The sequence below is a fragment of the Notolepis coatsorum genome (genome assembly GCF_963971535.1).
Source record: "Notolepis coatsorum genome assembly, chromosome: 6".
Classification (NCBI taxonomy): domain Eukaryota; kingdom Metazoa; phylum Chordata; class Actinopteri; order Aulopiformes; family Paralepididae; genus Notolepis; species Notolepis coatsorum.
The window spans coordinates 151,096,769-151,123,237 of NC_140170.1; the positions used below are offsets into that span (position 1 = coordinate 151,096,769).

General features: G+C 40.6%; 2 protein-coding genes across 5 annotated transcripts in view; one reads left to right on the plus strand and one right to left on the minus strand.

Annotated features, from left to right (window-relative positions):
• Positions 1-13,040, plus strand: part of pfkfb4a (6-phosphofructo-2-kinase/fructose-2,6-biphosphatase 4a) — a 31,829-nt gene extending 18,789 nt beyond the window's left edge. For 2 of the 4 annotated variants that reach the window (XM_084316629.1, XM_084316626.1), the window contains exons 11-14: positions 6,673-6,802; positions 7,287-7,349; positions 7,784-7,848; positions 9,278-10,593. In XM_084316629.1, coding sequence (XP_084172755.1) covers positions 6,673-6,802; positions 7,287-7,349; positions 7,784-7,848; positions 9,278-9,337 — 318 coding nt within the window. In that variant the 3' untranslated portion in view covers positions 9,338-10,593. Of the gene's footprint in view, positions 1-6,672; positions 6,803-7,286; positions 7,350-7,783; positions 7,849-9,277; positions 10,594-11,375 lie in introns of those variants that run through there. The other 2 variants (XM_084316628.1, XM_084316627.1) reach the window with 2 other exon arrangements.
• Positions 13,041-13,291: 251 nt separating this feature from the next.
• arpc4l (actin related protein 2/3 complex, subunit 4, like) lies at positions 13,292-26,079 on the minus strand. Its single transcript, XM_084316645.1, has 6 exons — positions 25,981-26,079; positions 25,399-25,517; positions 23,009-23,120; positions 14,892-14,987; positions 14,399-14,569; positions 13,292-13,870 (listed from the first exon to the last, which is right to left on the minus strand). The coding sequence occupies exons 1-6, from the start codon at positions 25,981-25,983 to the stop codon at positions 13,865-13,867; spliced, it is 507 nt and encodes a 168-aa protein (XP_084172771.1). The 5' UTR covers positions 25,984-26,079; the 3' UTR covers positions 13,292-13,864.
• Between the last annotated feature and the right edge of the window lie 390 nt (positions 26,080-26,469).

The following is a 26,469-nucleotide window of genomic DNA, read 5'->3' on the forward strand; positions in this document are numbered from 1 at the left end:
CTTCTTCTTCTTCTTCTTCTTCTTCTTATTATAAAGTTACTACTTATGATTACAAAGGCATTCGTTTTGTGGCATTAACGTTATATAGTTACACGTTCAATAACATCAGCGTATTTACCGGACCATAGCAAGGCAAGCATTACTCAATTCATATCTCAGTTGTGCCCATTCTGCGGTCTGTTAATAAAGTTTTCAATCAGACAAGTGTATAGTGTATAACATTTGTTGCAGTAAAATCATTATGCCTCGTTTAGTACTCCTGAGGAGCGATGGTAGTCCACTCCGGCGGGGAGCTAACGTTATTAGCCTTGTTGTGAGATCTGATCAATAAAAAACTAATACGCGCTTGCCGATTGGTGGTAACAGCAGAGGCGGGTGCAAGCGGTGTGACGTAATTGGCAGAATCGACTGTCAATCAAAATTGTTTCGTTGCATTGCTTTGGTTGAGAGTATTATTATAAAAAAACAGCTGTGATGCGGTATTCAGCTAAACTCTGCGGTGGGCGTGATGTAACAGCGATACCGCGGTAATGCGGTAACCACGGCAGCTCTATGTACACCCTGTGTCCGTTTATGATGTTCATAATTTCTTCATGCTGAGATGAACTCCTCTAGCCCTTGGACACACACGCACACAATTAAACCACATCCAGATGGCCACACTTCTGCCTTGGTAATAATAAGCCCAGCTTGGATAAGCTGCCTCAGTCTCAGACAGATTTAGCTAATTAGTGGGTTTCTGTAATCAAAGTCACTCCCAGCATGTTCCCAGATCAGATTGTGTTGCAGGAAGTCTGTTTTCTAAACGCCCTATGGTGTGTTCTCACTGTTAAGTCCAACCCATTACCTCTGCATTACTCTCACACAGAGAAGACGGAGATGCTCTTAGATGCCATTAGGTTCCATTCTACCCATTCAGCCCAGCTGCCAACGTAGTGCGGCTGGAGGTCATGAGGTTCAGGTCTTGTTAGGCTGGATGGAGGACATGGGGTTCAGGTCTCGTTAGGCTGGATGGAGGTCATGAGGTTCAGGTCTCGTTAGGCTGGATGGAGGTCATGAGTGTTGGATACTTCGGTAATCAGCCAATCTCATCTCGTCACCTGCTCCCCATCTGCGTTGTGTTTGTTTTCAATACTTCACATTGGCTGTCACACACTATCACACCCCGTTGGTACATCCGTAATCGGAAGAAAACGACACTGGCAACGTGATCTCTTTCCTTAGATCAGGATGTTTATTTTCATAAACATAGCTTCGTACAAGATGTAACTCATTCTGTAATGTCCTTGAACAGTCTTTGAAGAAAAACTAAATTCATTATTCTCTACCGTCTCTTCTGCTATTAGTCCAATGGTTCTGAGGCCTCGTCGTTAGCCAAAACCTTTCCCTGTTAGCCGAAGCTAGCCTCCTCGAGGGGGAGGCCCCTCCCACCACCCTCTAGTTAGTGCTCTGTCTCTCTGTCCACGTCTGCTCGTATCAGCCTTGCGTCCTATTCTGGCCTAGTCTTTTTTTTTTTTTTTTTTTAGTATTGCAAAACAAAATTATTAAAAGTCAGTACTCAACACACAATGCATAATGAAACTAACAATTAAGATGGCTAAAATGACATGCAAGCACAGAAACAGAAAGCAAAAAAATATATATAATAATATTTTACCGTATACAGTGTATATCCAACGAAATTACCAATTATACCAATGTCTTATACAGGATATACCCCTAATACCTATTATCTAAAACCCTACACACATATACTCCAGCTCGAACCCCCCCCTCCCGGACCCCTCCTTGGATAGTACCTCCATTATCCCTCGCTCCTAACCAGACACTACCATTATAAGCTAGCTTTTATTCTCTCCACCACTTCTAACCACATTGACATTTTGGATTCATTGAGACCCAGAATTCTTGCTGTAGATATTTCTTGATAAATCACATCGAGATATGTAAGAAACCAAACCTTCCGACACATTTTTTCCGGTTGAAACCAGCGTGATGCGATCAGCTTTTTAGCTACTGTGATGCCCGATAAAACCAATCTCTTTAGCTGTGGATTTACTGCAAACTCAAAAACATCATTCAATAGTAATACAGAGGGGTGTACTGGTATATTCCAAGATACGAGTTTTGATAATTGTTGGGTCACATCTTTCCAGAATGCCTTAACTGGTGGGCAGTCCCAATACATGTGCATAAATGTCCCTTCGTCTCCATTTGTACATTGGGAGCATTTGGAGTCTTGTTTAAGACTCATTCTGTTCAGTCTTATAGGAGTCAAGTATGTCCTGTGAATATAGTTGTCAAGTATGTCCTGTGAATATAGTTAAGATTGATTTGTTGATGTTCCGGGTTCCTTGATGTAAGTCGGACATTTGCCCATGCTCCTTGCCAATCAAAGTCACTTTCCAGGTCTGGTATATCCCTCCTCCAGAGTCTAGTTGGAGGGTTTCATACGAGGACGTTAGTAATTGATAATAAAAACCTGAAACAAAACCTCTCGATGTCTCTCTTTCATAGAAGAATTTGTGGTATCTGTGGTGTTCAACTGGTATGTCTAATGGAACACCGTGAGACTTCAAACATAACCGTAACTGTATGTAAAAAAGCCATGTGGACTCGGTGAGATTAAATTTTGTGCTTATTTCTCCATAACTACAAAAACCCTGGTTGTTAAAAACATCCCCTAATGAGTGTATGCCTTGCTCTTCCCATATAGGGAATCTTATAGGACGTTTTTCAATTAAGAGTGCATTGTTATTGAATAAGGGAGTGTGATTGTGCCATTTTTGTGGGTTAGGATATTTTTCTTGAGTTTCACGCCATATCCGGATCGCATGGGTAATTATGGGGCCAAATTTCCGCTCACAGTGCTTGATTGGTAGTTTAGTGTATGCTATGTCCTTCAGTCTATGTGGGGCTACTATGTTTTCTTCCAATTTTCTCCAGGATACTAATGCTTGGGGATCAAACCATGTTGTCAATGGTCTTAATGTGTACGCCTTAAAATATTGGAAAAAATCTGGAAATGCCATGCCACCGTCTGCTTTATTTCTCTGTGCGGTGGATCTTTTTATACGTGGTGGTTTGTTATTCCAAATAAATTTGTATGTGGAGGAGTGTAATCTTTTCCAGTAACCCTCTGGAGGGGGTAACGGTAGCATTGAACTGAAGAAGTTGATTCTAGGTAGTACATCCATCTTAACTATTGATACCCTTGCCTGTACTGAGTTTTTAAGTTTTGCCCACCTGTCAAGGTCGTCTTTGATTTTGTTTTGTATTTTTGTGTAATTGTGCTTCACCGTTTGTCTTATGGTGGGAAATATTTCCACTCCCAAGCATCTAAAATGTTTTACCATAGGTATCTCACCTGGGAGGGTTATATCTTTTTTTGCAGGGGTGTTAAGTGGAAGGAAAGCCGACTTCGGCCAATTTATTTTAAATCCCGATAAATCACCAAAGTTCTCAATCAACTTGAGTAGATGAGGCAATGTGGTGTTGGGGCTTTGCATGAACAATATTACGTCGTCCGCATATAAACAAATTTTATGTTGTGTGCCCTTGATTACGATTGGTTCTATGGATTGGGATTGTCTTATATATTGTGCTAAAGGCTCTAATGATAGATCGAATAGTCCGGGACTAAGAGGGCAACCCTGTCTGGCTGAGCGTGATACCGGAAAGATTTTGGAGATGAATGTACCTGTTGTAATCATGGCCGATGGGTCTTTGTATAATACTTTAATCATATCAATGAATCCTTTTCCTAACCCCATCCTTTCTAATACTGCCCATAGATACGACCATTCCAGCCTGTCAAAGGCTTTCATAGCATCCAGGGACAGCATCGCCTTAGGTATGGTGTCGTCCTTGTCTGCATCTAGTACGTGCAGTATTCGTCTTATGTTATCAGTGATCAGGCGACCTCTTATGAAGCCAGTTTGGTCCGGATGAACTAAAGACGGCATATGCTTTTGTAATCTGATGGCTAATACCTTAGAGTACAGTTTGATATCGGTTCCGAGGAGGCTTAAGGGTCTGTAACTACCGCACTCGGTGGGGTCTTTGTCTTTTTTGAGAAGGACTGATATGAGTGCAATATTGTCGTTTTTATGGAAGTTCCCCTCCTTGACTGAGTATAAGATCATATTTAGTAATAAGGGTCCAATTATGTCCCAACAAGAAAGGTACATTTCTGATGGGATACCGTCTCTTCCAGGAGCCTTACCATTTTGCATTTCGGATATGGCCTTCTTGAGTTCCTCTAGTGTGATCGGTGTTTCTAACTGTTTAGCGTCATCCTCTGAAAGTTTAGGGAGAATAATTTGATTAAGATATGTGTCCATTTTGTTTTGATCGAAGGTCGTTTCTGATTTATATAAGTCGGAGTAGAATTCTTTGAATTTATCGTTTATTATTTTGGAGTCTGTTTCAAGTACTTGTTGTGCTCTAATGGTAGTTATATCTGCAAATTTTGCATTAATTCTTAATCGCATGGCTAATAGGTGACTAGGTTTAGAACCTTGGGAGTACTGCTGTTGTCTTGTGCTGCGTATTTGTATTTCCGATTGTTGTCTGTATATGGCATTGATCTCTATTTTTAGTACGTTAACTTGATTTTCTAGTTGAGTTGTTGTATTTTAAAGAATTAAATAACGTTGAGTAAAGCGTTTCCAGTTCAGACAGTTTTGTGCATTGATTCTTGCGCATTTTCGAGGAAAAGCTATCAGTGAAATCCTTGATCATTCCCTTTACCGACATCCATATTATTCTGGGGTCTTGCACCGAGTTCGCATTCTCCCGTAGGAATACTATAAGAGCTTCTTTGAGTTGTGTAATGAATTCCTTGTTATTAAGCAGCATCGAATTAAAACGCCATCTTGGGGCCCGGGAAGATAGTATACCAAATGTTCCTTTTAGGAGTAAATAACAGTGATCTGATAGTGCATTGGGTATCATTTCCACTTCATATTTATCAAATAGTCTCGGGGATGCAAAGACATAATCTATTCTGGATAATGTGTTATGTCTCGCCGATCGACGAGAGTACTTTCGGGTCGTGGGATTAAGTGAACGCCATAGGTCATTTACACCTGTAATCTTCGACCAATCCTTTAATGCTTTAGATGAATTATTTTGTTCGCTGGAAAAGGCGAGGTAAGATTTGTCCATCCTTGGATTCCAAATGGCATTAAAATCTGCACCTATTATAAATGAGTAATCGGGAAGGTTTAACATTGCATTGGTTAGTGTAGTGAAGAAACCCTTCTGGCCTAGTCTTCTGAAGACCCCACAGCTTACCGTCTTCAAGTCTCGCGATGTCGAACTCTCTCTTGTGATTGTTACTATGGCAACGGCACTTTTGACCCAAATCACTTTAGCAACGGCGATGTTGATATTACCGCACCTCTTACCCCAAAACAAACGCTGTGGCTTGGTAATGCACTTTCTCAAGATCGAGTAACCTTGATGCTGTGGCTATCAGCTGTTGATGTTACCAGTACAGCCCAAATCCTCATCTGCTGCTATTAGTCTGCTGCTAACACGCACTCTCTCTCTGTTGTCCTCCTCCTCTGAGATGGCTATGAGTAGATGCTGTCATCCACCGATATTTACATTATATACACATTGAAAAACAAGGCTACTTCCTTCAATGAGGTTCAGGTCTCGTTAGGCTGGATGGAGGTCATGGGGTTCAGGTCTCGTTAGGCTGGATGGAGGTCATGAGGTTCAGGTCTCGTTAGGCTGGATGGAGGTCATGAGGTTCAGGTCATGACAGTTTGAGCTGAAGCCCTGCAATTGGTAAAATGTATTATCGGCTATTGTAATAATTCTGCCTCATGAACATTGGCAAGCTTTCCATTTGTGCACAAAATGAGTTCACTAACATTATTGTTTAAGCATTTTTGGTTGAAATAAAATTATACGTAATCATTTTACGATTAATTGCTAATTGTTTCATGTTGAGCTATAGTGGATGAATACACACAGAAAGGTACACCATGCCAATGTTCATGCTTTATTTGTTTTAAACGAGACTATTTAGAAATGTGTCCATTGGGGGGCGCCAGGGTGGCGCACCATGTAACACACTGCGGTGCAACACGGCCGTCCCGGGTTCGACTCCCGGACCCGGCGACCTTTGCAAAACCAATAAAAATCGACCAAAAACATAATAAAAAGAGAGAACTGTGTCCATTGGAAATACATTGCAATTTCAAGCGCGGTGGACCGGCCGGAAACAACAATGACGTAACCACTACACCTCCCTATAGAGGCTGTTAGAATGCATAATATGAGTAGTACTTTCAGCAAAAAACTTGTTTTTCAGAGACCTATATTAATGTGTATAAAGGAGTATAATATGTGTAATTTAATGTCTTAATATGTATAAATGAATTCTGAAAAAATTAAGCACTGCTCTGTGTCCCTTATCCTCTACCTGTCTTCTCCTCCTCTCTACATGTCCTCTTCTCCTCTCTACCTGTCCTCTTCTCTCTACCTCTCCTCACCTCTTCTCCTCTCTTCCTGTCATCCTTATCCTCCTCTCTACCTGCACTCCTCTCTTCTCCTCTGCCTGTCCTCTTCTCTGCCTCTCCTCTCTACCTGTCCTCTTTTCCTCCTTCTCCTCTCTGCCTGTCCTCCTCTCCTCCTCTCTGCCTCTCCTCCTCTCAGTCCTATGAGGACCTGGTCCAGAGGTTGGAGCCTGTCATCATGGAGCTGGAGAGGCAGGAGAACGTGCTGGTGGTTTGTCACCAGGCTGTCATGCGCTGCCTGCTCGCCTACTTCCTGGACAAGACCGCAGGTTTGTCCCCCTTCACAACTACAGGCTGACTGAGGACACCTGTTGATAGACTGAGGACACCTGTTGATAGACTGAGGACACCTGTTGATAGACTGAGGACACCTGTTGATGGGCTGAGGACACCGGTCGATAGGCTGAGGGCACCTGTCGATAGGCTGAGGGCACCTGTCGATAGGCTGAGGGCACCGGTCGATAGGCTGAGGGCACCTGTCGATAGGCTGAAGGCACCTGTCGATGGGCTGAGAACACCTGTTGATAGGTGCCCTCAGCCTATGAGAGAGAGAGAGCCCCCCAGCTGGACATCCTTTGTGACCAGGAAGGAGTCGTTGGTCATACAGATTTCTATCCCGACAGTAAAATGACTGACAACCACTTAAAATCAAATGGTCTCCTCCTTTCATCGTCACTTTTGACCACTTCCTGTTGGAAAACGATGTGGTCTGTCCTTAGTGATTCTAACTTCCATGTGTTTGTCTGTCCTTAGTGGAGCTGCCCTACCTGAAGTGCGCGCTCCACACTGTATTGAAGCTCACACCGGTGGCATATGGTAAGTATCAGTGCTTTCTGACAGGTCTATCAGTGCTTTCTGACGGGTCTATCAGTATCAGTGCTTTCTGACAGGTCTTATCAGTATCAGTGCTTTCTGACGGGTCTATCAGTATCAGTGCTTTCTGACGGGTCTATCAGTATCAGTGCTTTCTGACGGGTCTATCAGTATCAGTGCTTTCTGACGGGTCTATCAGTATCAGTGCTTTCTGACAGGTCTATCAGTGTCTGTGCTTTCTGACGGGTCTATCAGTATCAGTGCTTTCTGACGGGTCTATCAGTGTCTGTGCTTTCTGACGGGTCTATCAGTATCAGTGCTTTCTGACGGGTCTATCAGTATCAGTGCTTTCTGACGGGTCTATCAGTATCAGTGCTTTCTGACAGGTCTATCAGTGTCTGTGATCCAGAGTGATGAGCTTCATTCCCTCCTCTTAGGCTGTAAGGTGGAGTCTATCTGCCTAAATGTGGAAGCAGTGAACACCCACAGAGACAGACCAGAGGTTGGTATCCACACACACACACACACACACACATGTTAAATGGTCAAGCACAGTGCCGCTTGTCAGGGTGGATTGTGTACATAAGACGGGGACAAAGAAATAATTGATGGTAGCTGTTGGTGTTTCTAATAATCTCACACCCTAATGGTAAGTATCAACTATCATGCAAAGCACCTCATAGTCTGGCAATGTCACTAACTCTCACTAACCTAGTGGTGACTCACACTAGGTTCGTGTCGCTTCATCTGTAGACCTGGCTTCCACCTGTGATTCTCCCCCATTGTATCATTAATCCTTTCACTGCCACACTACCAAACGGTTAACCCTTTCACTGCGACAATACAGAAGGTTAACACTTTCACTACCACACTACAGAAGGTTAACCCTTTACTATCACACTACAGACGGTTAACCGGTATTACAGTGCAGTATGGTGCTGGTTCATAGTCTTTGCCGGAGGTATGGATTATGTAATTCTTATACTGTTAAAACCAAGGTAAATGTTTTTAACTTAATCTTTGAGAAAATATGTATATATATATTTTAAATTTTTATTATGTTTTTGTAGATTTTTTTTGTATTGTTTTTACTACCGGGCAGTCCGGTAGCGAGAGAGAGAGAGGAAGAACGGGAGACAGAGTGGAGGAAAGTCATTCGGCAAAGGACGGCGGGTTCGGGAATCGAACCTGTGTCGGCCGCTTCGCGACGCAGCGCGTTACACGGTTCGCCACTTGGGCGCCCCGAGAAAATGTGTTTTTATATCGTAACTCATTTCCATGGTGATTACTACTGTGCCCATGAGCAAAGACGAGACAACCAACCACAAGAGCACAACTACTCTGACACGGCAGCATCCCTTGACGTTCTCATTGGTTAATTTTGGTTTAATTTTAGCCATCAATAAAACATTGAAACATGAAAACGACTGAGTTTAAAAACAAACGAGTGAGGTAATCATGAGGATATAATTCAATAGTGTATTCTGTTTTGACTCTTTTGGTTTCGTAAACCTCGTTCCTCTCCGCTCCACTGCATTCGCTCCAGACTGGGCTTGCGATTCAATTAACCCTTTCCTGGAAATGGAATGTTGTTTGCATTAAATACACAGTTTTGTCTACCCATGATTTTTCTCTCCTTTTTTCCCTCAAATGTAAAAACGCAGATCTCATTTAATTCTGCTCAACTCTGCTCCCGTCATATGTCAGACTAATTGAATAAGTGGAACCATATAAACCCTCTACCTTGAGAAATGCCTGTGGTTAAAAAACAAAACTACCTAAACAAAACATAATTACATAACTTAATGGTGTCTGGAATCAGGCTGGTCTGTCAGGTGATTCCAGGTCTATGACCGGTCTGTGTCTACCTGGATCTTGTTTCCTCCATGTGTCTGACCTCTGACCTGCTCTTCTCTCCATCATCGGAACAGAACGTAGACGTGTCGCGGATGTCAAAGGAGGCTCTGCTAACGGTACCGACTCACCAGTGAGACGGTGTCCCTCCTACCTACCAGACTCCTCCCTCCTACCCCACACTCCTTTAATTTGCCCCCACCCATCAGCTCACTAAATGAACCCTTCAGACGAACAACCATATAAGTCCGTTTTGATTATACTGAATACCTGATTTTTTTGTGGATAGTCCCATGTATTTGCACCTTAGTCAATCAAAATCAGTTGGGTGATAAATCATGAACAAACAACACTCCAACTTACCATCTTTAGATAATAAAGTACTCAACCTCTATTGTCTTTATCTGAACAAACACAACACTCCAACTTACCATCTTTAGATAATAAAGTACTCAACCTCTATTGTCTTTATCTATGAACAAACACAACACTCCAACTTACCATCTTTAGATAATAAAGTACTCAACCTCTACTGTCTTTATCTATGAGTGAACACAACACTTTAACTTACCATCTTTAGATAATAAAGTACTCAACCTCTACTGTCTTTATCTATGAACGAACACAACACTCCAACTTACCATCTTTAGATAATAAAGTACTCAACCTCTATTAGATATTGGTTTGAAAGAATTGTTCATCTGAAAACTAAAACGGACTTATATTGGTGTTCCTCGCCTGAGGAATTCGGACAACATTTATCTTCCTTCTCTACCAACCTCTGATTGGTAGTTCCAACAAATTCAGTTTTCTGGTCCCGCCACTCCCTGGAGAACTTGATGGCACTGTGATGATTAACTGGAATCCAGTTTGTTTGTGACCTTTAACCCCATTATTACACGGGTCATGCTTCTTCTGTTGACCTTGATCATGAAAAGCTGATGGAAAGGTTTTGTGCTGTACTGCAAAATGTGAAGCGATGGAACCAAGCATTTCTTTTAAATAAATAATGTGAAAAAGTTGCAGGTTATTTTCTTACCAATTTAGCTTCTTTATGACCTGATTTCACTAATAACTCTTGGTCATTGTCTTGTCTGTATTAGTTTTATGTACTGTTTTAGAACTGGAAGAGAACTGTTTATATAAATGTTTAAATATTTCTGTAACACATGAAAGATGATGATTTTGCACATGAAATCTTTTTATTAATGTTTCTTTTTGTGGAGGTGATGTCACCTCCACCCATGTTATGAAGATTATTCTGGTTTTGTTTTGTCCATTGATGTCACGGTTGATGAGAAATGAGACCCAAGTAATTTCCATATCGCTGTTTACTGTCTGTTAATAAACTCAACGTGACCAGCGCTGCTGCATTTCATGCATCGAAACCTCAGTCCTGTCCTCCTTTTTTTTTAGCACTTAGGAAATGAAACTCTTTTCTTTGTAGATCTAAAAGTTAAGATCTTTTATTTAGATGTGTAATCAATTGATTGCTCAGGTTTACATGAAATAACATAATTTATCTACATGCTGTAATAACCCTTTTCCTCAAGATGTATCATTAGAATAGTTACATAGATGTATATAGTCCTGTACCGCTGTTGGCTCAACAGAGGAGAGCTGCCCATCTCCCTCCAACCAGCTTATAGATCAGTGAAAAGCCCTGCTTTAGGTTCAGCAGAGTACAGCAGTTTCACCTTCATTCATATGCAAAGTTTCAACTTGCCAGCATAATGAAGCAGTGATGGCCATTGACCAGAACCAACACAACACCTTGACTGATTTCTTTCTGCCAAAGAATCGTTTTACACGCATCATTCACATCACGGTTAATGTGATTCTGTGGACCTTTTTAAAATAATATAAAATGTAAAAGCTCAGCCTTTCATTGCAAGCTAATACTCAATCTATGATTACCGGTAGTAGTGGCGTGGCTAGATGTGAACACTACCTTCAAACATAATGTATGCACACAATGCACATTTAAATGCATTCACTGATACACAGAGTGTGGACACTTGGCTGTTTGAGTGCCTGTTCGTGTTGTTCCATTCTAAGGATATCATTTTATATTTATAATCTGTCGGAAGCGGTAGTTAATAGTTATGCTCTCTGCCATCTGTCCTACGCCTGAGTCTAGCAAGGGATCTGAGACTTTTTTGTTCCTCTTTTCAGAATGTAAACGTCCACCGAACGACTGAGGATGCCTTGCAGACGGTCCCAACTCACCTTTGACCTCCTGGCCTACCATAAGAGAGATCACAGGCTCTCTGTTCTGAAGCCCGGGTGTTGGACTCTCACTCTCTCTCTGCCTCCAAGATGAAATCTCTGCCGTGGTCCGTTGACCCTCCCAGCCTGGGTGTTGTTGCCACCTCTATCTGAACCCTGACTGCTCTTACTGTCGTTTGTGTGTAAAAAGAGGATTGAGAGGAACTCGGTCTTGTGAAGGATCCAGAATAATAGAACCCCACCGTGTCGTAGGAAGAGTATTTGGGCGCCAGCAATGGATCCATATTTTAAGGACAACATGCTGTCTTGAAGCCAGTGTAGTTGGTCCACTAAGAATGGGACATCATCTTTAATTGACTTCTGGTTTACAAAGGCAAAGTGCAGCACCAATGCGAGGAATGAAACTGGGGAAGAGTTTAGATACTAGATGGTCATAGTTTGTACATAAAACATGGAGTCGTAGAGATAATACCAAAATTGAATACTTATAAATTTTTGTTACAAAATTGCTACTTACAGCACTTTGCCTTTGTGGGGATAGGTCTCATCTAAATTTTGACTTATTAGCCTGATTTGTGTGTGTTTATGATGTACAGCAAGACTACTGAAAGTCACATTAACATTTTGTTCAGTGTTTATATGGTGACTTGGTTGTAAATGCGTTTGTCATCTGTCTCTGTCTCACATGAAGAGGTATGTGTGTCTGGTGATTTATTATTATGATGTATTTTGTCCGTTTGGTGATTTATAATTCTACGGTACGGAATAGATTGGATCACTGGCTTCCTCCATGATTTCTAATGTGACAACATAATTCCTTGTTAAAACTTTATATCGACAAGTAAAGGCAACAAGTTTCTTACGTCATCAAACTCTGCCTGCGTGTTCTTGGGAGAAAGTATTAATTTGGTGATTTATAATTCTACGGTACGGAATAGATTGGATCACTGGCTTCCTCCATGATTTCTAATGTGACAACATAATTCCTTGTTAAAACTTTATATCGACAAGTAAAGGCAACAAGTTTCTTACGTCATCAAACTCTGCCTGCGTGTTCTTTGGAGAAAGTATTAATGGATGAAAAATAACCTTCATTTACAATCATGCCTTCAACGAGAGTGATATGTGCACTGAATATTATGTTCCCCAAGTTGTGAAGTCATGCAAGTTCATACTGTAATACATTTGGAATGCAGACATTGGCGTTTATACAGGCTACTAGGTGGAAATGTATGCCCGTCCTCGTTGCAATCGAATAAAGATGTGGTATTTTTATACAGAGGTCTTGAGAGGTCACCGTCTCCATCATTAGGCCAGTTGTCATGTTCACGTTTCAGTTGCAAAGTGTAATTACCTGTCGAGTAATTAAATACTATTCAATCCCTTTTTGGGGGAGAAAATCTAATTCAATCTGATGGGCAGTATTGTGTAACGGAATCTTCCAAGCCTTTCACAAATAGTTTCAGGGGAAGCAAAAAACACAATTCTTCATGACACATGCAAAATGTCCAAGAAACCTTGAGATTCTGATCCCCACCCACCGGTGTTCTGTAAACCACATCTCTAGTGTGCTTGTCATGTCAAAAAGCCAGACTGGGTCCAGTCCATTTTCCTGTACACCTGAAATAACAGAACTGAAGTGAAACTACGCATGGTCTGGTGCGACATTAAAAATACTTACTCAACAGTTTCAACTTGCTTAGTATAAAGTTTCATCTTGCTTAGTATAAAGTTTCATCTTGCTTAGTATTCCAACAGTCAGCTAATGCAACAACTATTATACCCCATGAGTAATGTTCTTGAGTGAACACAAGATTTACAAAGACCATATTCACTGAAATTAAAATGTCACTCAAAAGGTATTTAAACAATCAAGAGTTTTATTGATTTTATCATTCAATATCTATTATTTTCATACACTGTTTTTGGTAGTTTCTTTTTATTTTATTTGACGAGAGCTTAAAACCCTGTTATTTCACATGATAAAAAGCCATACAGCTTCCCCCTCTAATATAGTCATTCTGAACAAACTATTTTAGAAACAAAAATTTAAACAAACAAAAAAGGACAATGAGCGACGGGCTACATAGACACGCAGAATGTATAAAAACAATACAGGCCATTTTATTTGCAACAACACGCTCTCAATGTCCCCTGGACTCATGGGTATCAACTTGATTAATACTTTAAGGACCCGCCTTGCTATTGGGATTTGTTCTAAGTGGCAGAAAGTTGAAACTATGATATTTCGTTATATACAGTCATTGGTACCCATGAGCACAGGGGAGTTCTCTGGAGAGACGGGTGCAAAGCAGCACCTCGCTGGAATGGTCTGTGTGGTCCTCTGATTGGCTCCGTCCTCAACCTGTATGATTCTCCTGGTGCTGCTCGGCCCCTCGAGGCCTCTTTACTGAACCATGAAGGACACCTTCACCTCAGAACTGTGGGGACGGATGAGAGCATGATTATGGTTTTTCAGAATAGCATTTTGAAAACATTTCAAACAAGTGGGAGTAGGGTTGGGCGATAATTCAATATTAGAGTTTAACGCATCGTACTGGGGATCATATATTGAAATTATGATGTGTAATTGTTGCACACAATTCTGTCATCTAAATGATAACGACACATGAATTCACATTTCTTTCAAAAGGAGAGCTTTGATATTTAAAATTATTTTTAAATAACTGGTTCTGGTTTGATGCCACGCATTACATTATCAAATTATACGTTGCAGGATAGCGTTTCTGCCGCTACGCGTGGCTGTAACCCAATTCTGTTTTAGGAATTTCACAACATCCATCTCAATAAAGGCTTTATATATATATATATATATTGATAATCGGGGGGAATCCAATGATTATTGCGATATCGCCCAGCCCCAATTGGGAGTGGAAACAAGGTGCTAAATGATGTGCTTGACAAGAAAGAAAGTTATAGTAATCAGACCAAGACAACAAACATCTTACATTCTTGAGGAACTCCTCTGCAACGATGCGAGCTCTGGCGTTGACTGAGAGCTTCATCTCACTGATCTCCTTGTCAATCTCCTCCATGAAGTTAATGACAAAGTCCACCAGCTTGTGTTTGTACATCTGCTCTGTGTGGAAGTTGGTGATCAGGAAGCTAATGTCATAGCCCTGTGTGGAGAGGAGGGGGAGGGAGAGAGGGGGGAGAAAGAGAGAAAAAGAGTCAGTGACGACACGTTAGGCTTCAACTCTTCCTCTATTTGTCTTTGTGACTATATATGGATCCTCTTTTGTTCCTCCTTGTTCCTTCAGTGTAAATTAAGAATTTCACCACAAAATCAAGACACACAACATTAAAAACAAAAGACAAATCAATTGCTGCCATGAAAGAAAGTAAAGTATATAAAGTATAAAGCAAGAATGGTTAGAAATCTTAAATAAAATTTATTTTCATGAAGATGTTTGACTGGACGTCTTGTGGTGGGAGCCTCACCTCTACAGGCTTCCTCCTCAGGATGAAGAAGTTCTCCGCTCTCATCATCATGAAACGCATGAACTTGTGGCACAGGATCTTCTCAATCTCATCAGCCTAAAAAACAGTTACGGGACTTTTATTAATTATGCATCTTACTGGAACAGTTGGAACGGGGTGGGAAATTCAGAAATACACTGGTGTATCTTGTCTGTGACAAAGCTATTTTCTATTCTCAAATTCAAATTGGCGGGTGGTGGAATAATGGAAGTGTCTTGAGAATTCACCAGTCAATCAGCCATTGTGGCCAGTGTATGAATCAGGCAAAACCAGAATTCTTAGAAGCTCATTCTGTTGGAACAATAATCTGACCTCCTCCGACAACATTCAAAAGGTCCACACGCTTATGGGGAACCAGCACCAGACTCCTGTTAGTGTTCGTTAGTGGTATTATGATCAGGGCTGAAGTTGAATAAAAGATTGTATTTTTTTTTCAATTACAAAACAACTGAAAATCCATAAAAATCTGTGTTGTTGCTACGGTAATCATACATATGCTAGCCTGTTTTTTAACAATAATTTGTGATGCCATCACAAACATTGGCATTTAAAGAGTACACGTAAAAAAAAACTGCACCAGAATGCAGGAAATGACGTCTTTGTAACATGCCCATTTGACATCAAGTAACTATCGTTCAATTTGTGAAAAAGAAATAATTTTTTCATCCATACATTCCCGTTTTATACCGTGGTGAATACGAGTATAGTTTTAGAGTAATCATGTCTAATCCCAGAAAGCGTTAGGGGTGGGGGGGGGGGAATCGATACATAGTAGTATCGCGATACTTTGCGTGGCGATACTGTATCGATACAGGGACGCCAAGTATCGATATTTAATTATTCATAAAAAAAATTATAAGGAAGTTGCATTGTTTATTTCAATACCTGTAATAGTACAGTAGTCCACACACACATGTACATTCAGTTAAGTTGGAATATGACTGTAATACAAACAGTTCAGTTTGTCAGGTACATGCAACACAGATTACAGTGTTTACATCCGTCTGCTTGAGAAAATACCATGTTCTGCAATAAAAATTATTGAAGTGAGATGAACAGACTTTATTTTATTAGATAAAACATGTTGACAGTTTTACTTTGCGTATCGTGACGCAAGTATTGCGATAGTATCGTATCGTGAGGTCTCTGGCGATTCCCACCCCTAGCGCTTAGTGCATTTCACTAAAAACCGCACCGTTTCTCGCCTCCATCAACAATCAATCTGAAATCAACGCTATATTATCGGTATTATGTTTCATCATGAATGCATGAAAGGGTGGGGGGTCGTTTTTCTATGCTTCGATCGTCACCAACGGAATACGTTACACACATACGTTCGGATCGCGGGGAAGGGATTCTTAGATCAACGCAAGATTGATACCATATAGCCCTTACCTTGACTAGGATGTACTCGAAAAAGAATATTCCAATTATCTGATCGCCATTCCAAGTATTGATGTCAATTGTGTTGCCACCATAATCCACCAAAGAACATGAACCGGGAGTGCTTGATTCTCCTCAATCCATGTGTTATAAATACTTGTCCTGCCCGACAAGGAAAACCCCGGACCGGACTTTTTAGATCGACACACAGCCCAAGCCAGAGTGTTTCAAAGGATGTGCAATACCGGCCGCAAGGCGGCGGTATTGGACGTTTGCGATCTCAGACTCCTTCCCAATGATAACACAGGCTCCCTCGATGGATTATGAATGGGAATATCGAATAAAAGAAATAACGATAGAAAACCAGAGAAATCTCGGGTCTGGCGCCCAACGCATGGCGAGTTAACCCGGGATATCTCGGGTCTGGCCCGGAATGTGTTAACACATTGGACGCCAGACCCGAGTATAGTCGGGTTAACTCGCCGACGCGTGAGCGCCAATCACGAGTATAGTCGGGTTTTAATCGTTATTTATTTTATTAGCGATATCCATTCATTTATCCATCCAACCTGATGTTATTGTTGGGAATGGGTCTGAGCTCGCAAAAGGGCAAATACCGCCGCCTATTGTCTCCCGGATGGTATTGTACATCATTGGATTGGCTGGGACTGTGCATAAAAAAAAAGTCCGGTCCAGGTTTTCCTTCTCGGGCATGCAGTATCGTTATACCACATTGACTGAGGACACTCTGACCAGCATGGATTATGTGTTTTGGATATATAACGTTGGATCAATAAACGCGATCAATATTTGGAATGGCGATCAGGAATTGGATTAATCACATCTTACCTTCAGATGTGAGGTAAGGACTCTATGTTACCAATCTTGGGTTAATTAGATGTTTTTTTCACAGCGATCACAACGTGTCTGTGTGTGCGTGCCGTTGGCGCCGACCAATGCACGGATAAGCGATTTTTCAGCCCACTTCTGTATCGTGCATGATGACACATATACTATCGATAAGCTAGCGCAGGGGTGGCCAACCAGTCAGAGACTAAGAGCCACAAAAAAATGACTGTGGTACCACAAAGAGCCACACCATATACCAGCGTTTCTCAACCTTTTTTTTCAGTCACGGCACCCTTCATGTGTTTATAGGTCTCACCCTCTGGCCTCTGAAGTTGCTAATGTCTTTTTTATTTGGGCCTCACAGGGTTAAAAGTACCCTGTGAGACCCACGGTTGCAAAATTACAAAATCACTTTTAGCCATTTAAAAAAATAATGTTTATTTAAAAAATGTTAAAGGGGAACTATTTTACTATTTCTTTCACTATTTGGGCAATTTTACACAATTCCTGTGAGTCTATGGAACACCTAGGTTTAAAAAAAAAAAATGCATTGTTTTGTATTTCTAATCAAGTACTAAAAACCGCATTTTTCTACCTCAAGATCTTAAGCCGTTTTGAGGCTGGGCTCCAACCACTGTGTGGCCTGGTGCCAACTGCCACATCAACTGCCACATTATTATGCAGCTGAGAAATCTCTGACATCACAGATATGCACATTTTCAAATGACTCAGTTCAGTGAGGGTGAATATTGTGAGAGGAGAATTGGAAGAATTCGCCAATATGAGAATTAGAGACATATATCCTATTAATATAAGTCCACATAGCTAAGAAACAATGGTAAACACTGAAAAAAGCCATTTATAAGATAGTTCCCCTTTAAGCACATGTATAGTCAATTGGTCCTGTTGTTCAGCCTCACAATGCTATTTGATAGTAAATGTGTTTATATGTCCCACCCTCTGGCCTCTGAAGTTGCTAATTTCTTTTTAATTTGGGCCTCACAGGGTTAACCTCTTAAGCCCGAGATATACAGTAAAAGTGTATATTTTCAGCATTATGTTTGTTTACCAATTATTTTAACTGTTATTAGTGAAATATAAGATTATAGAAATCTCAGGGCATTGAGTCGGAAACCGGCGCATATTGACAGGAGGAAGTGGCACAGCCAAAAGTGAGTGTAGTCTTTTGAAGGAAGAGACTCAGGGCTTTCAAATTTCGAAAAACTACCCTACCCAGCTCACACCAGCCCATGTCAATCATCTGACTTCTGGATTTACTTTTTAATTTCTCTTATTTTTTGGGATTATCTCCCACAAACCTGAACGTTATTGCCATAAAACAGAACGCAGTTAGTTTCTCTACCTTTCTGTGAACGTCTTGCAAAAAACGGTGTTGCAATACGATGACAAATTTGGAGAAATTTACATTATAAAAAAGATGGCAGAATTCAGTACTGTATCTACAAAACCTTCTGTTTAATCATCTTCCCTTTATTCATTTGCTTAGATTTTTCAGGTCTGGTTAATTTTAGCATGGTGTTATTTACGGTCAAAGATAATTTTTTTTTAAATAGAATTGATATTCTCCTTTGGTTCATTACAATTTACTCAAGCCTAGTAACAGACACACTATTTCTGACACTGATCCATATATGTCCCTAGATTCAGATACCAAGAACATGCAAATGGACCATTTAAAAAAAAATTGTAAATGTTTATTCTACGTCCTTATGGAATGAGTGACATAAAAAAAAAAAAAGTAAAAAAAAAAAAAAAAAAAAAAAAAAAAAAAAAAAAAAAAAATTATGGATGGAAGAGCCGCACATTGACGGGCAAAGAGCCGCATGCGGCTCGCGAGCCGCGGGTTGGCCACCCCTGAGCTAGCGTTTATTTGAAAACTATTCATAAATCAGCCGAAAAATGACAACGTTTGTGTATTCCACTAAAGGGCTATTATCGCGTCTTTCTCTGGAATTACTAGAAATCACCAAAACTATACTCTTATTCAAAGCGGTATAAAACGGAAATGTGCCGATGAAAAAACTATCCGTTTTGTACATGTTGACTGCAAGCAACTCATTGATAAGCGACGGGTGTATTAGACCGAGGGCTGGGCGATATGGAAAAAAATCATATCGCGATAACGATATGATAATTTTATTTTATTTCTCGATATCGATAATTATCGAATTGTTATAAGTATAATTTTTTTTTTTTTTTTAACAACAGATGTATGTTTATTTTGCAGCAATTCTTTGTCATTGCCGCCATCTTTAGTGTTACATCCCCTCACACTCCAGTTCTCAGGCTGCAGCTGGTTTAAAAGCTAAAGTAAACCGGCTTCTCTGCTGGCTGTGGCTCCAGAGGAGTTGAACAGTTCTGGCTCTGCTAGTTTATTTTCGATCTTTTGGCGCTTTTTTGGTGGACAAACCACCGCACATGTGCACTGTGACTCGTGACTGGAGTCTAGTTCTGCTAGCACACATAGCCTACTGTGTACAGACGGTTTCAAAATGTATTTTAAATTAGAAAGCAAACAAAATAAATGGACAAGAGAAAAAGAAATCTGAATTTGGTCAGTATTGTCATTTGGACAAGCAAAGCCATTACTTTAAGTTGCAGGCAAGAAAGACAAGTCTGTCCACTGTCTCTGGTTTTAAAACTGCCCTGTTACAGGTAAAAAATAAAAATAAAAAAATAAACGATTTTTCGATTTTTTTTTTATTTTGATATTCGATATCGATTATTAAAATATATTGCGATATTTATCGTTATCGTTATATCGCCCAGCCCTATTAGACCCATAGCCATAATTTAAGATATATTTTAAGCACTCGCAAATATCCCCGTCCTCCCATTGATTAAAGCGGTGGCCATCTAGACCTAATTTCCAGGAAGGGGCGTGGCACTCAATGTGTTAACACTTTCCGTGCCACGCCTCCGTGTCCTATTTACCTCGTTGAATGCCACCGCTCTATTCAATGACAAGAGCACTCGCATTTGTGAACGCATAAACTATATCATAAATTATGGCTATGTGTCTAATACGACCGTCGCTTATCAATGACTTGTTTGCAGTCAACATTGGCTAAAAAACTGATTTTTTTTTAATTATTATTATTTATTTTATAATAATCGGTTAATTTCCGTTTTATACCATTTTGAAAAACGCTAGTTTTTTTTAACTTTCAGAAAAAATAAAAGATTCTGCAGGAATCGCGCTTTACTGTAATACACAAAACACGGTCATTTTTCAGCCTATTTATGAATCGTTTTCAAATAAACGCTAGATTATCGATAGTATATGTGTACTTATGCACGCTATAGAAGCGGGCTGAAAAATCCATTATCTTATTTCCTGATCAGCTACACACACTCACAGCCACATACACAGCCACATACACACATGATATATAGGTGAAAACAGCTCTGATTATCCCAATACTGGTCAAATAGATTCCTTACCTCAGATCAGATGTTCTCTAAAAAGATTATTCCAATTCCTGATCGCCATTCCAAATATCAATCGCGTTTATTGATCCAACGCTGAGTGGTCAAAAGACATATTCCACGCTGTTCTGGTGGTGGGCAATGACTTGGATCATCTCCGGTTACTTGTCTGACAAGTAAAATGTGGATTGCGGACTCTTTTTTTCCCCATGCGTTTCATTCAGTGCAATCCAATGGGGTGAAGTACCATCCGGAGAGACGATAGGGGGCGGTATTTTCGCTGTTCAAGTTCAGACAGATCCCCACTGGTAACGTGAGGCTAGATTGATTAAAAATGAAATCGATAATAAAAAAACAACGATTAAAAACTAGATTCCTGGTCGGCTGGCACTCAACGGTTGGCATGTACTAACGAGAAATCTCGTCGCTGGCACAAGTGTTAAAGGGGAACTCCAACATTTTGGGAAATTAGCTTATTTAACATCTTCCCTGGAGTTAGACAAGAAGATACATACCTTTTTTGTCTCTGTGCGTGCATTTTAGCTTTGGGAATAGACGCTCCGTTAGCATAGCTTAGCTTCATCACTGGAAGTGAGGCAGGACAGTAGCCTTACAGTGCCTTACAGTGTATTGCAAGGTCTGACATTGACCAAATTTGATAAGCATGACCTTGGTGGGCTCTAGGTCAACTCCTGAAAAGGGGGTCAATGTCAGACCTTGCAATCAAAAGTTAGGGGGCGCACTGAAATTATGGCAAGGGTTATTAGCCCCCTAACTTGTGATTGCAAAGTCTGACATTGACCCCCTTTTCAGGAGTTGACCTAGAGCCCACCAAGGTCATGCATATCAAGTTTGGTCAATGTCAGACCTTGCAATACACTGTAAGGCACTGTAAGGCTACTGTCCTGCCTCACTTCCAGTGATGAAGCTAAGCTATGCTAACGGAGCGTCTATTCCCAAAGCTAAAATGCACGCACAGACTCGCACAGAGACAAAAAAGGTATGCATCTTCTTGTCTAACTCCAGGGAAGATGTTAAATAAGCTAATTTCCCAAAATGTTGGAGTTCCCCTTTAAGGGCCATAAACGTATACATACGTTTTAGCTTTTTTCCGATTTTAATATTCTATTCAATGTCACGGACCCGTATGTTGCCGTTACAAGGCATACTGGGACACAGAGGGTGCAGTACCGGCCAGATCCTGCTAGTAGGCAGTATCGAGAGTGCAGTAAACCACTCCGGGTGCAGTTTTCTAGTACAGGGAAGCCTAGGGCTTCACTCGATCGCATTGAATCATTTTCGGGACAATCGATGGATATGTTGTGCTGGATTATGTCGTGGACCAGATGGACATCAGATGGCGATCAAACAATTGGAATATTCTTTTTAGAATACCCCTGACCACAGGTAAGGACTATCGGACGTCAATTTCAGCTTGATCCAATAATGTTATCATTAGGGATGCACGATAATTATCGGGCCAATATCAGCAATTATGACGTCATCACGATAAACCTGATAACATTATTGATAGCTCCGATAATATATAATACATTTTTTGGTTAAAAGAAATCCGGTGTGGGTGGATTGGGATGAAGGGCGTTTGTTTTTACTGTAGGCTCCTCCCGTTTTGCCAGTACTGTGGTACGACTGCTAGTGTGTGGTTTAGGAAGAGGACGTTTTTCACAAATCCAGCGCTCCCTTTCTCATGCCTGGCTGTGACGTAGTCACGTAACATTCAGAAGCAGCACAGATAGTAAACAAAGATGGCGTCGTCTGACTTTTTCAAAGTTTCAGAAGAAAACAGTTTGCTTGCTATTTGTAACAAATGCAGAAGTTCCACGAGGAGGAAAAGGGGCAACAAGCTATAACACATCCAACCTAATAAGTCACCTGAAACATCACCACCGCTACGATGGTGTATTAAAATCCGACGACGACGCCGAGCAGCTAAAGGCTAAGCTAAGTATCGACCTTGAGGAGCAGAAAGTTATCGGTATCGATATAAAAAAAATCTATATTGTGCACCCCTAGTTATCATACCTATCCAATGCTTTTAGTAGAATTCACGTAGCGCCCTATAACCAGCCTCCCAGGAATTAGCCAGGATCATTCCGAAATCATACTTATATTCACCACGGCAGAACGCGTGAACGTATTCATGAACATTTCTATTCTTTTTTGCATCTTGGACAGAAGATAGTTACTGTCAAATGACCATAATATTGTATCCATAGCTATAATATAGAATATAGATATAGCTCTACAAACAAGGTGACGCACAGTGAAAATATGTAATGGAAACCTGGCCTGGCTAGAACAGGATGGGGAAAGGCCTCTGCCCGGCCCCTGAATGAGTTTTAAGGCCAAGAATAAAAGGCATCTTGTTTTCTCACCTGCTTGACAGCGATGCTCACTCGGACAGAGTTGATCGAGCCTTCGATAAGAACCTTCTCCTTATCGTTACGGCTGATGACCACAGGCTGGAGCAACAACTCCTTACTGCTCCTGGAAATGAACAAACAAACAAACAAACACAATCAAAACAACATGGTAATTACTGTGTTTTAGTAGCAAACAGCGTTGTGCTCTGGCCCCTGCAGATGTAGCAGATATTTTCATGGATAACTGACCCAGGGACAGTTCTTCACATAACATAACTGACCCAGGGACAGTTCTTCACATAACATAACTGACCCAGGGACCGCTTTTCACATAACATAACCGTCAGTGAAGTGTGTTTACAGGCACATTCCAATATCATTCCAGATCCTCAAGTATTCTAAGTTGGCGCATAATCCGCATATAAACACCATATCCCATTTACAATCACCAGGGCATTAGACTATGAGAAGCACAAACATGGACTATGTGGATATTAGCTGTGAAGTTGAGGCATCTAAAAGGTTTTGCTGTCTGTTCCGTTTCCATTTAAAAGGGTAGAATATTCCATGTATTTGTTGAGGGTAAAAGACTTTATTTAAGTTAAATAAATGTTTTTAAAGCAGCTACTAGGGAGATTTTGACATCAATGCATCATACATTCAATGTTCATACCTTGGCAGAATTACTGAAGAAACCTGTTGGGATCGATAGACTGAAGGACAAGCAGGGATGCCACAAGTCTGTCAATATCCTCTATTTTCTATTGAGTGTGTCCACCAATATCCTCTATTTTCTATTGATAGTGTGTGTCCATCAATATCCTATATTTTCTATTGATATTGTGTGTCCGGGTCGAATCCACAGGAGAGTTCTGTATTTTCTATTGATATTATGTTGATTCTTTTTTTTGTATTTTATTTTTTTATTATTTTTTAAACAAACACATAAACAAACATGACAACACACGATAAGATATACAAGCATTAGTTGTCAGTGCACATCCAATGAAATCACATTTTAGTTAATCGTCTTATATAGGATATACCCCCAATACCTGTTATCTAAAAACCTACACACATATGCTCCAGCTCGTACCCCCCCCTTCCGGACCCCCCATTGGATAATCCATCCATTTTCCCTCGCTCCTAACCAGACATTACCATTATATGCTAGCTTTTATTTTCTCCACCACTTCTAACCACAATGTCATTTTGGATTCATTGAGACCCAAAATTCTTGCTGTAGATATTTCTTGATAGATCACATTGTAATAATCCAGACCTTTCGGCACATTTTTTCCGGTTGGAACCATTGTGATGCCATCAGCTTTTTAGCCACTGTGATACCCGATAAAACCAATCTCTTTAGCTGTGGATGTACTGCACACTCAAAAACATCATTCCGCAGTAGTACAGAGGGGTGTACAGGTATATTCCAATTTAAGAGGTTTGATAGTTGCTGGGTCACCTCTTTCCAGAATATCTTAACTGGTGGGTAGTCCCAGTACATGTGCATAAATGTCCCCTCGTCCCCATTTGTACATAAGGAGCATTTGGAGTCTTGTATAAGACCCATTTTTTTCAGTCTTATAGGAGTCAAGTATGTCCTGTGAATATAGTTAAGATTGATTTGTTGATGGTCCGGGTTCCTTGATGTGAATCGAATATTTGCCCATTATTATGTTGATTCTATTGATACTGCGTGTCTGGTCGGATCCACAGAAGGCAATGGAAAAATAGGAAGAAACAAGGTTTATGGGAAATGTAGTTTTATCGTGAGAATTAGGTTACCAACTGTTTTAGCAACGGTCTCATTTGTTTATTTTATATATAAGAAGGTATCACAAACAACATGACAGCAATATATTGAAGCACATCTCAGACTCTGGTTTTGCAATAACATTCACCAAGATGTGTTTGCTTCTTATAAACACTAGATATATATTTATATATATATATATAATATATATAAAAAAAAAAATCCTTCTGTATAACTTGCAGGACAATGATGTGGAAAATGACATTCCTTTTTTTATTATTAAATTGACTATTCAATTAAGTCAACAAAATTCTATGACTATTACTCCCCTAATGTGACAAACATTTAGTTGACGACAGTCCTTATGAACACCTTATACTAAACCTGTCTTATGCTACCTAGACGTTGCAGCAGTTGGGTGCAATATTATCATCCCCTGAAGAGCCGTCATAAGCTTGCCCTGTTGGAGCTCAAGTCATTCTAGCAGTCGAGCCCATACTTGTGACATTTTTAAGTCTCCTAATGCGTATTTGAGCAAGTCCATACTTGTGTGAGAATAGCAGAGAATCCATCCCTGCTGCAGAGCAGGAAGCTTGGGACGGAAGGAGCCAGTTTCTCTCCATCTCGACAAAGAAAAACGTACCTGACTTCCACCTCTGGCTTGTTGTGACGCTCCACCACTTGTGATGAGAAGTTCTCCAGACACAGGGCCGCCTGTAAGGTGGCCCTCACAGCGTTCAGGTAGGGACGTAGAGTCGCTGTCTGGGGAAGAGGTGAACATGGTGAATGTCTGGGTCATATTACAGCTGAGATACTGTCATGTGAAGCATTTTTCACGAGTAGGCTACGTGTGCAGTATCACGACAAACCATTGATTTGTAGGGTGGGTTGGCATGTGGACATACATTTGACCCATATCAATATGTCCCACATTTCTGTCCATAGCTTAGTCCTCGCGACGGGGGTCGTTTTGTGGAGCTAACAAGTGCCAGGAGGCTAGAAAGAGGCGAGGAGGACGAGACAACTCAGCCCAATCTGGTCAATGTCGTTTTTGGAAGATGTCTCGGGGATGCTCGTATCACGCTGAGTGTCATTACAAAAAGCTGACCCGCTTTGGTGGATACACCAACCGGGTAACTAGCCTGGCACATACAAGCAAAAACATTTCGTAATATATATCTAGCTATTTGAAAAAGATAGCTTTTCTGCTCTGCAGAGCACTTACCATTTTGCGCTGTACAAGGCGGAAGTTCCTCTGCCACGCCTGTTACTCTTCCGTAAATCTCACACAGCAGAGAAAAAAGTATGGTGCGCTCGATATATACCAGCTTGTTATTTAGGAAGCCTGGCCACGCCCCACTTGGTATAGCAACACATAACGACTCCGCCCATTAAGCTTACCAATGCATAAAACACGCACGCCCTCAGACGATTTCATTGTACCCTTTACAGGGGGTAACTTAAAACATTTGGCTTATTAGAACAGTGTGCCGACTAGTACTACAATTTTATTTATATATGTATATATCTATATTTGTTCTATAGATACAATATACATGCAACACATTGATACTTAATACTAGGACGGCGAACGATCACTTTCTGGTTTAATATAACGCCTCGCTCATTATGGTTTATGCCGAAGATACCACTTTATAAATAGGTGTGCTATTTCCTGTTTGTAATGTCTGATTTTGAGTGTTTAATATTATAA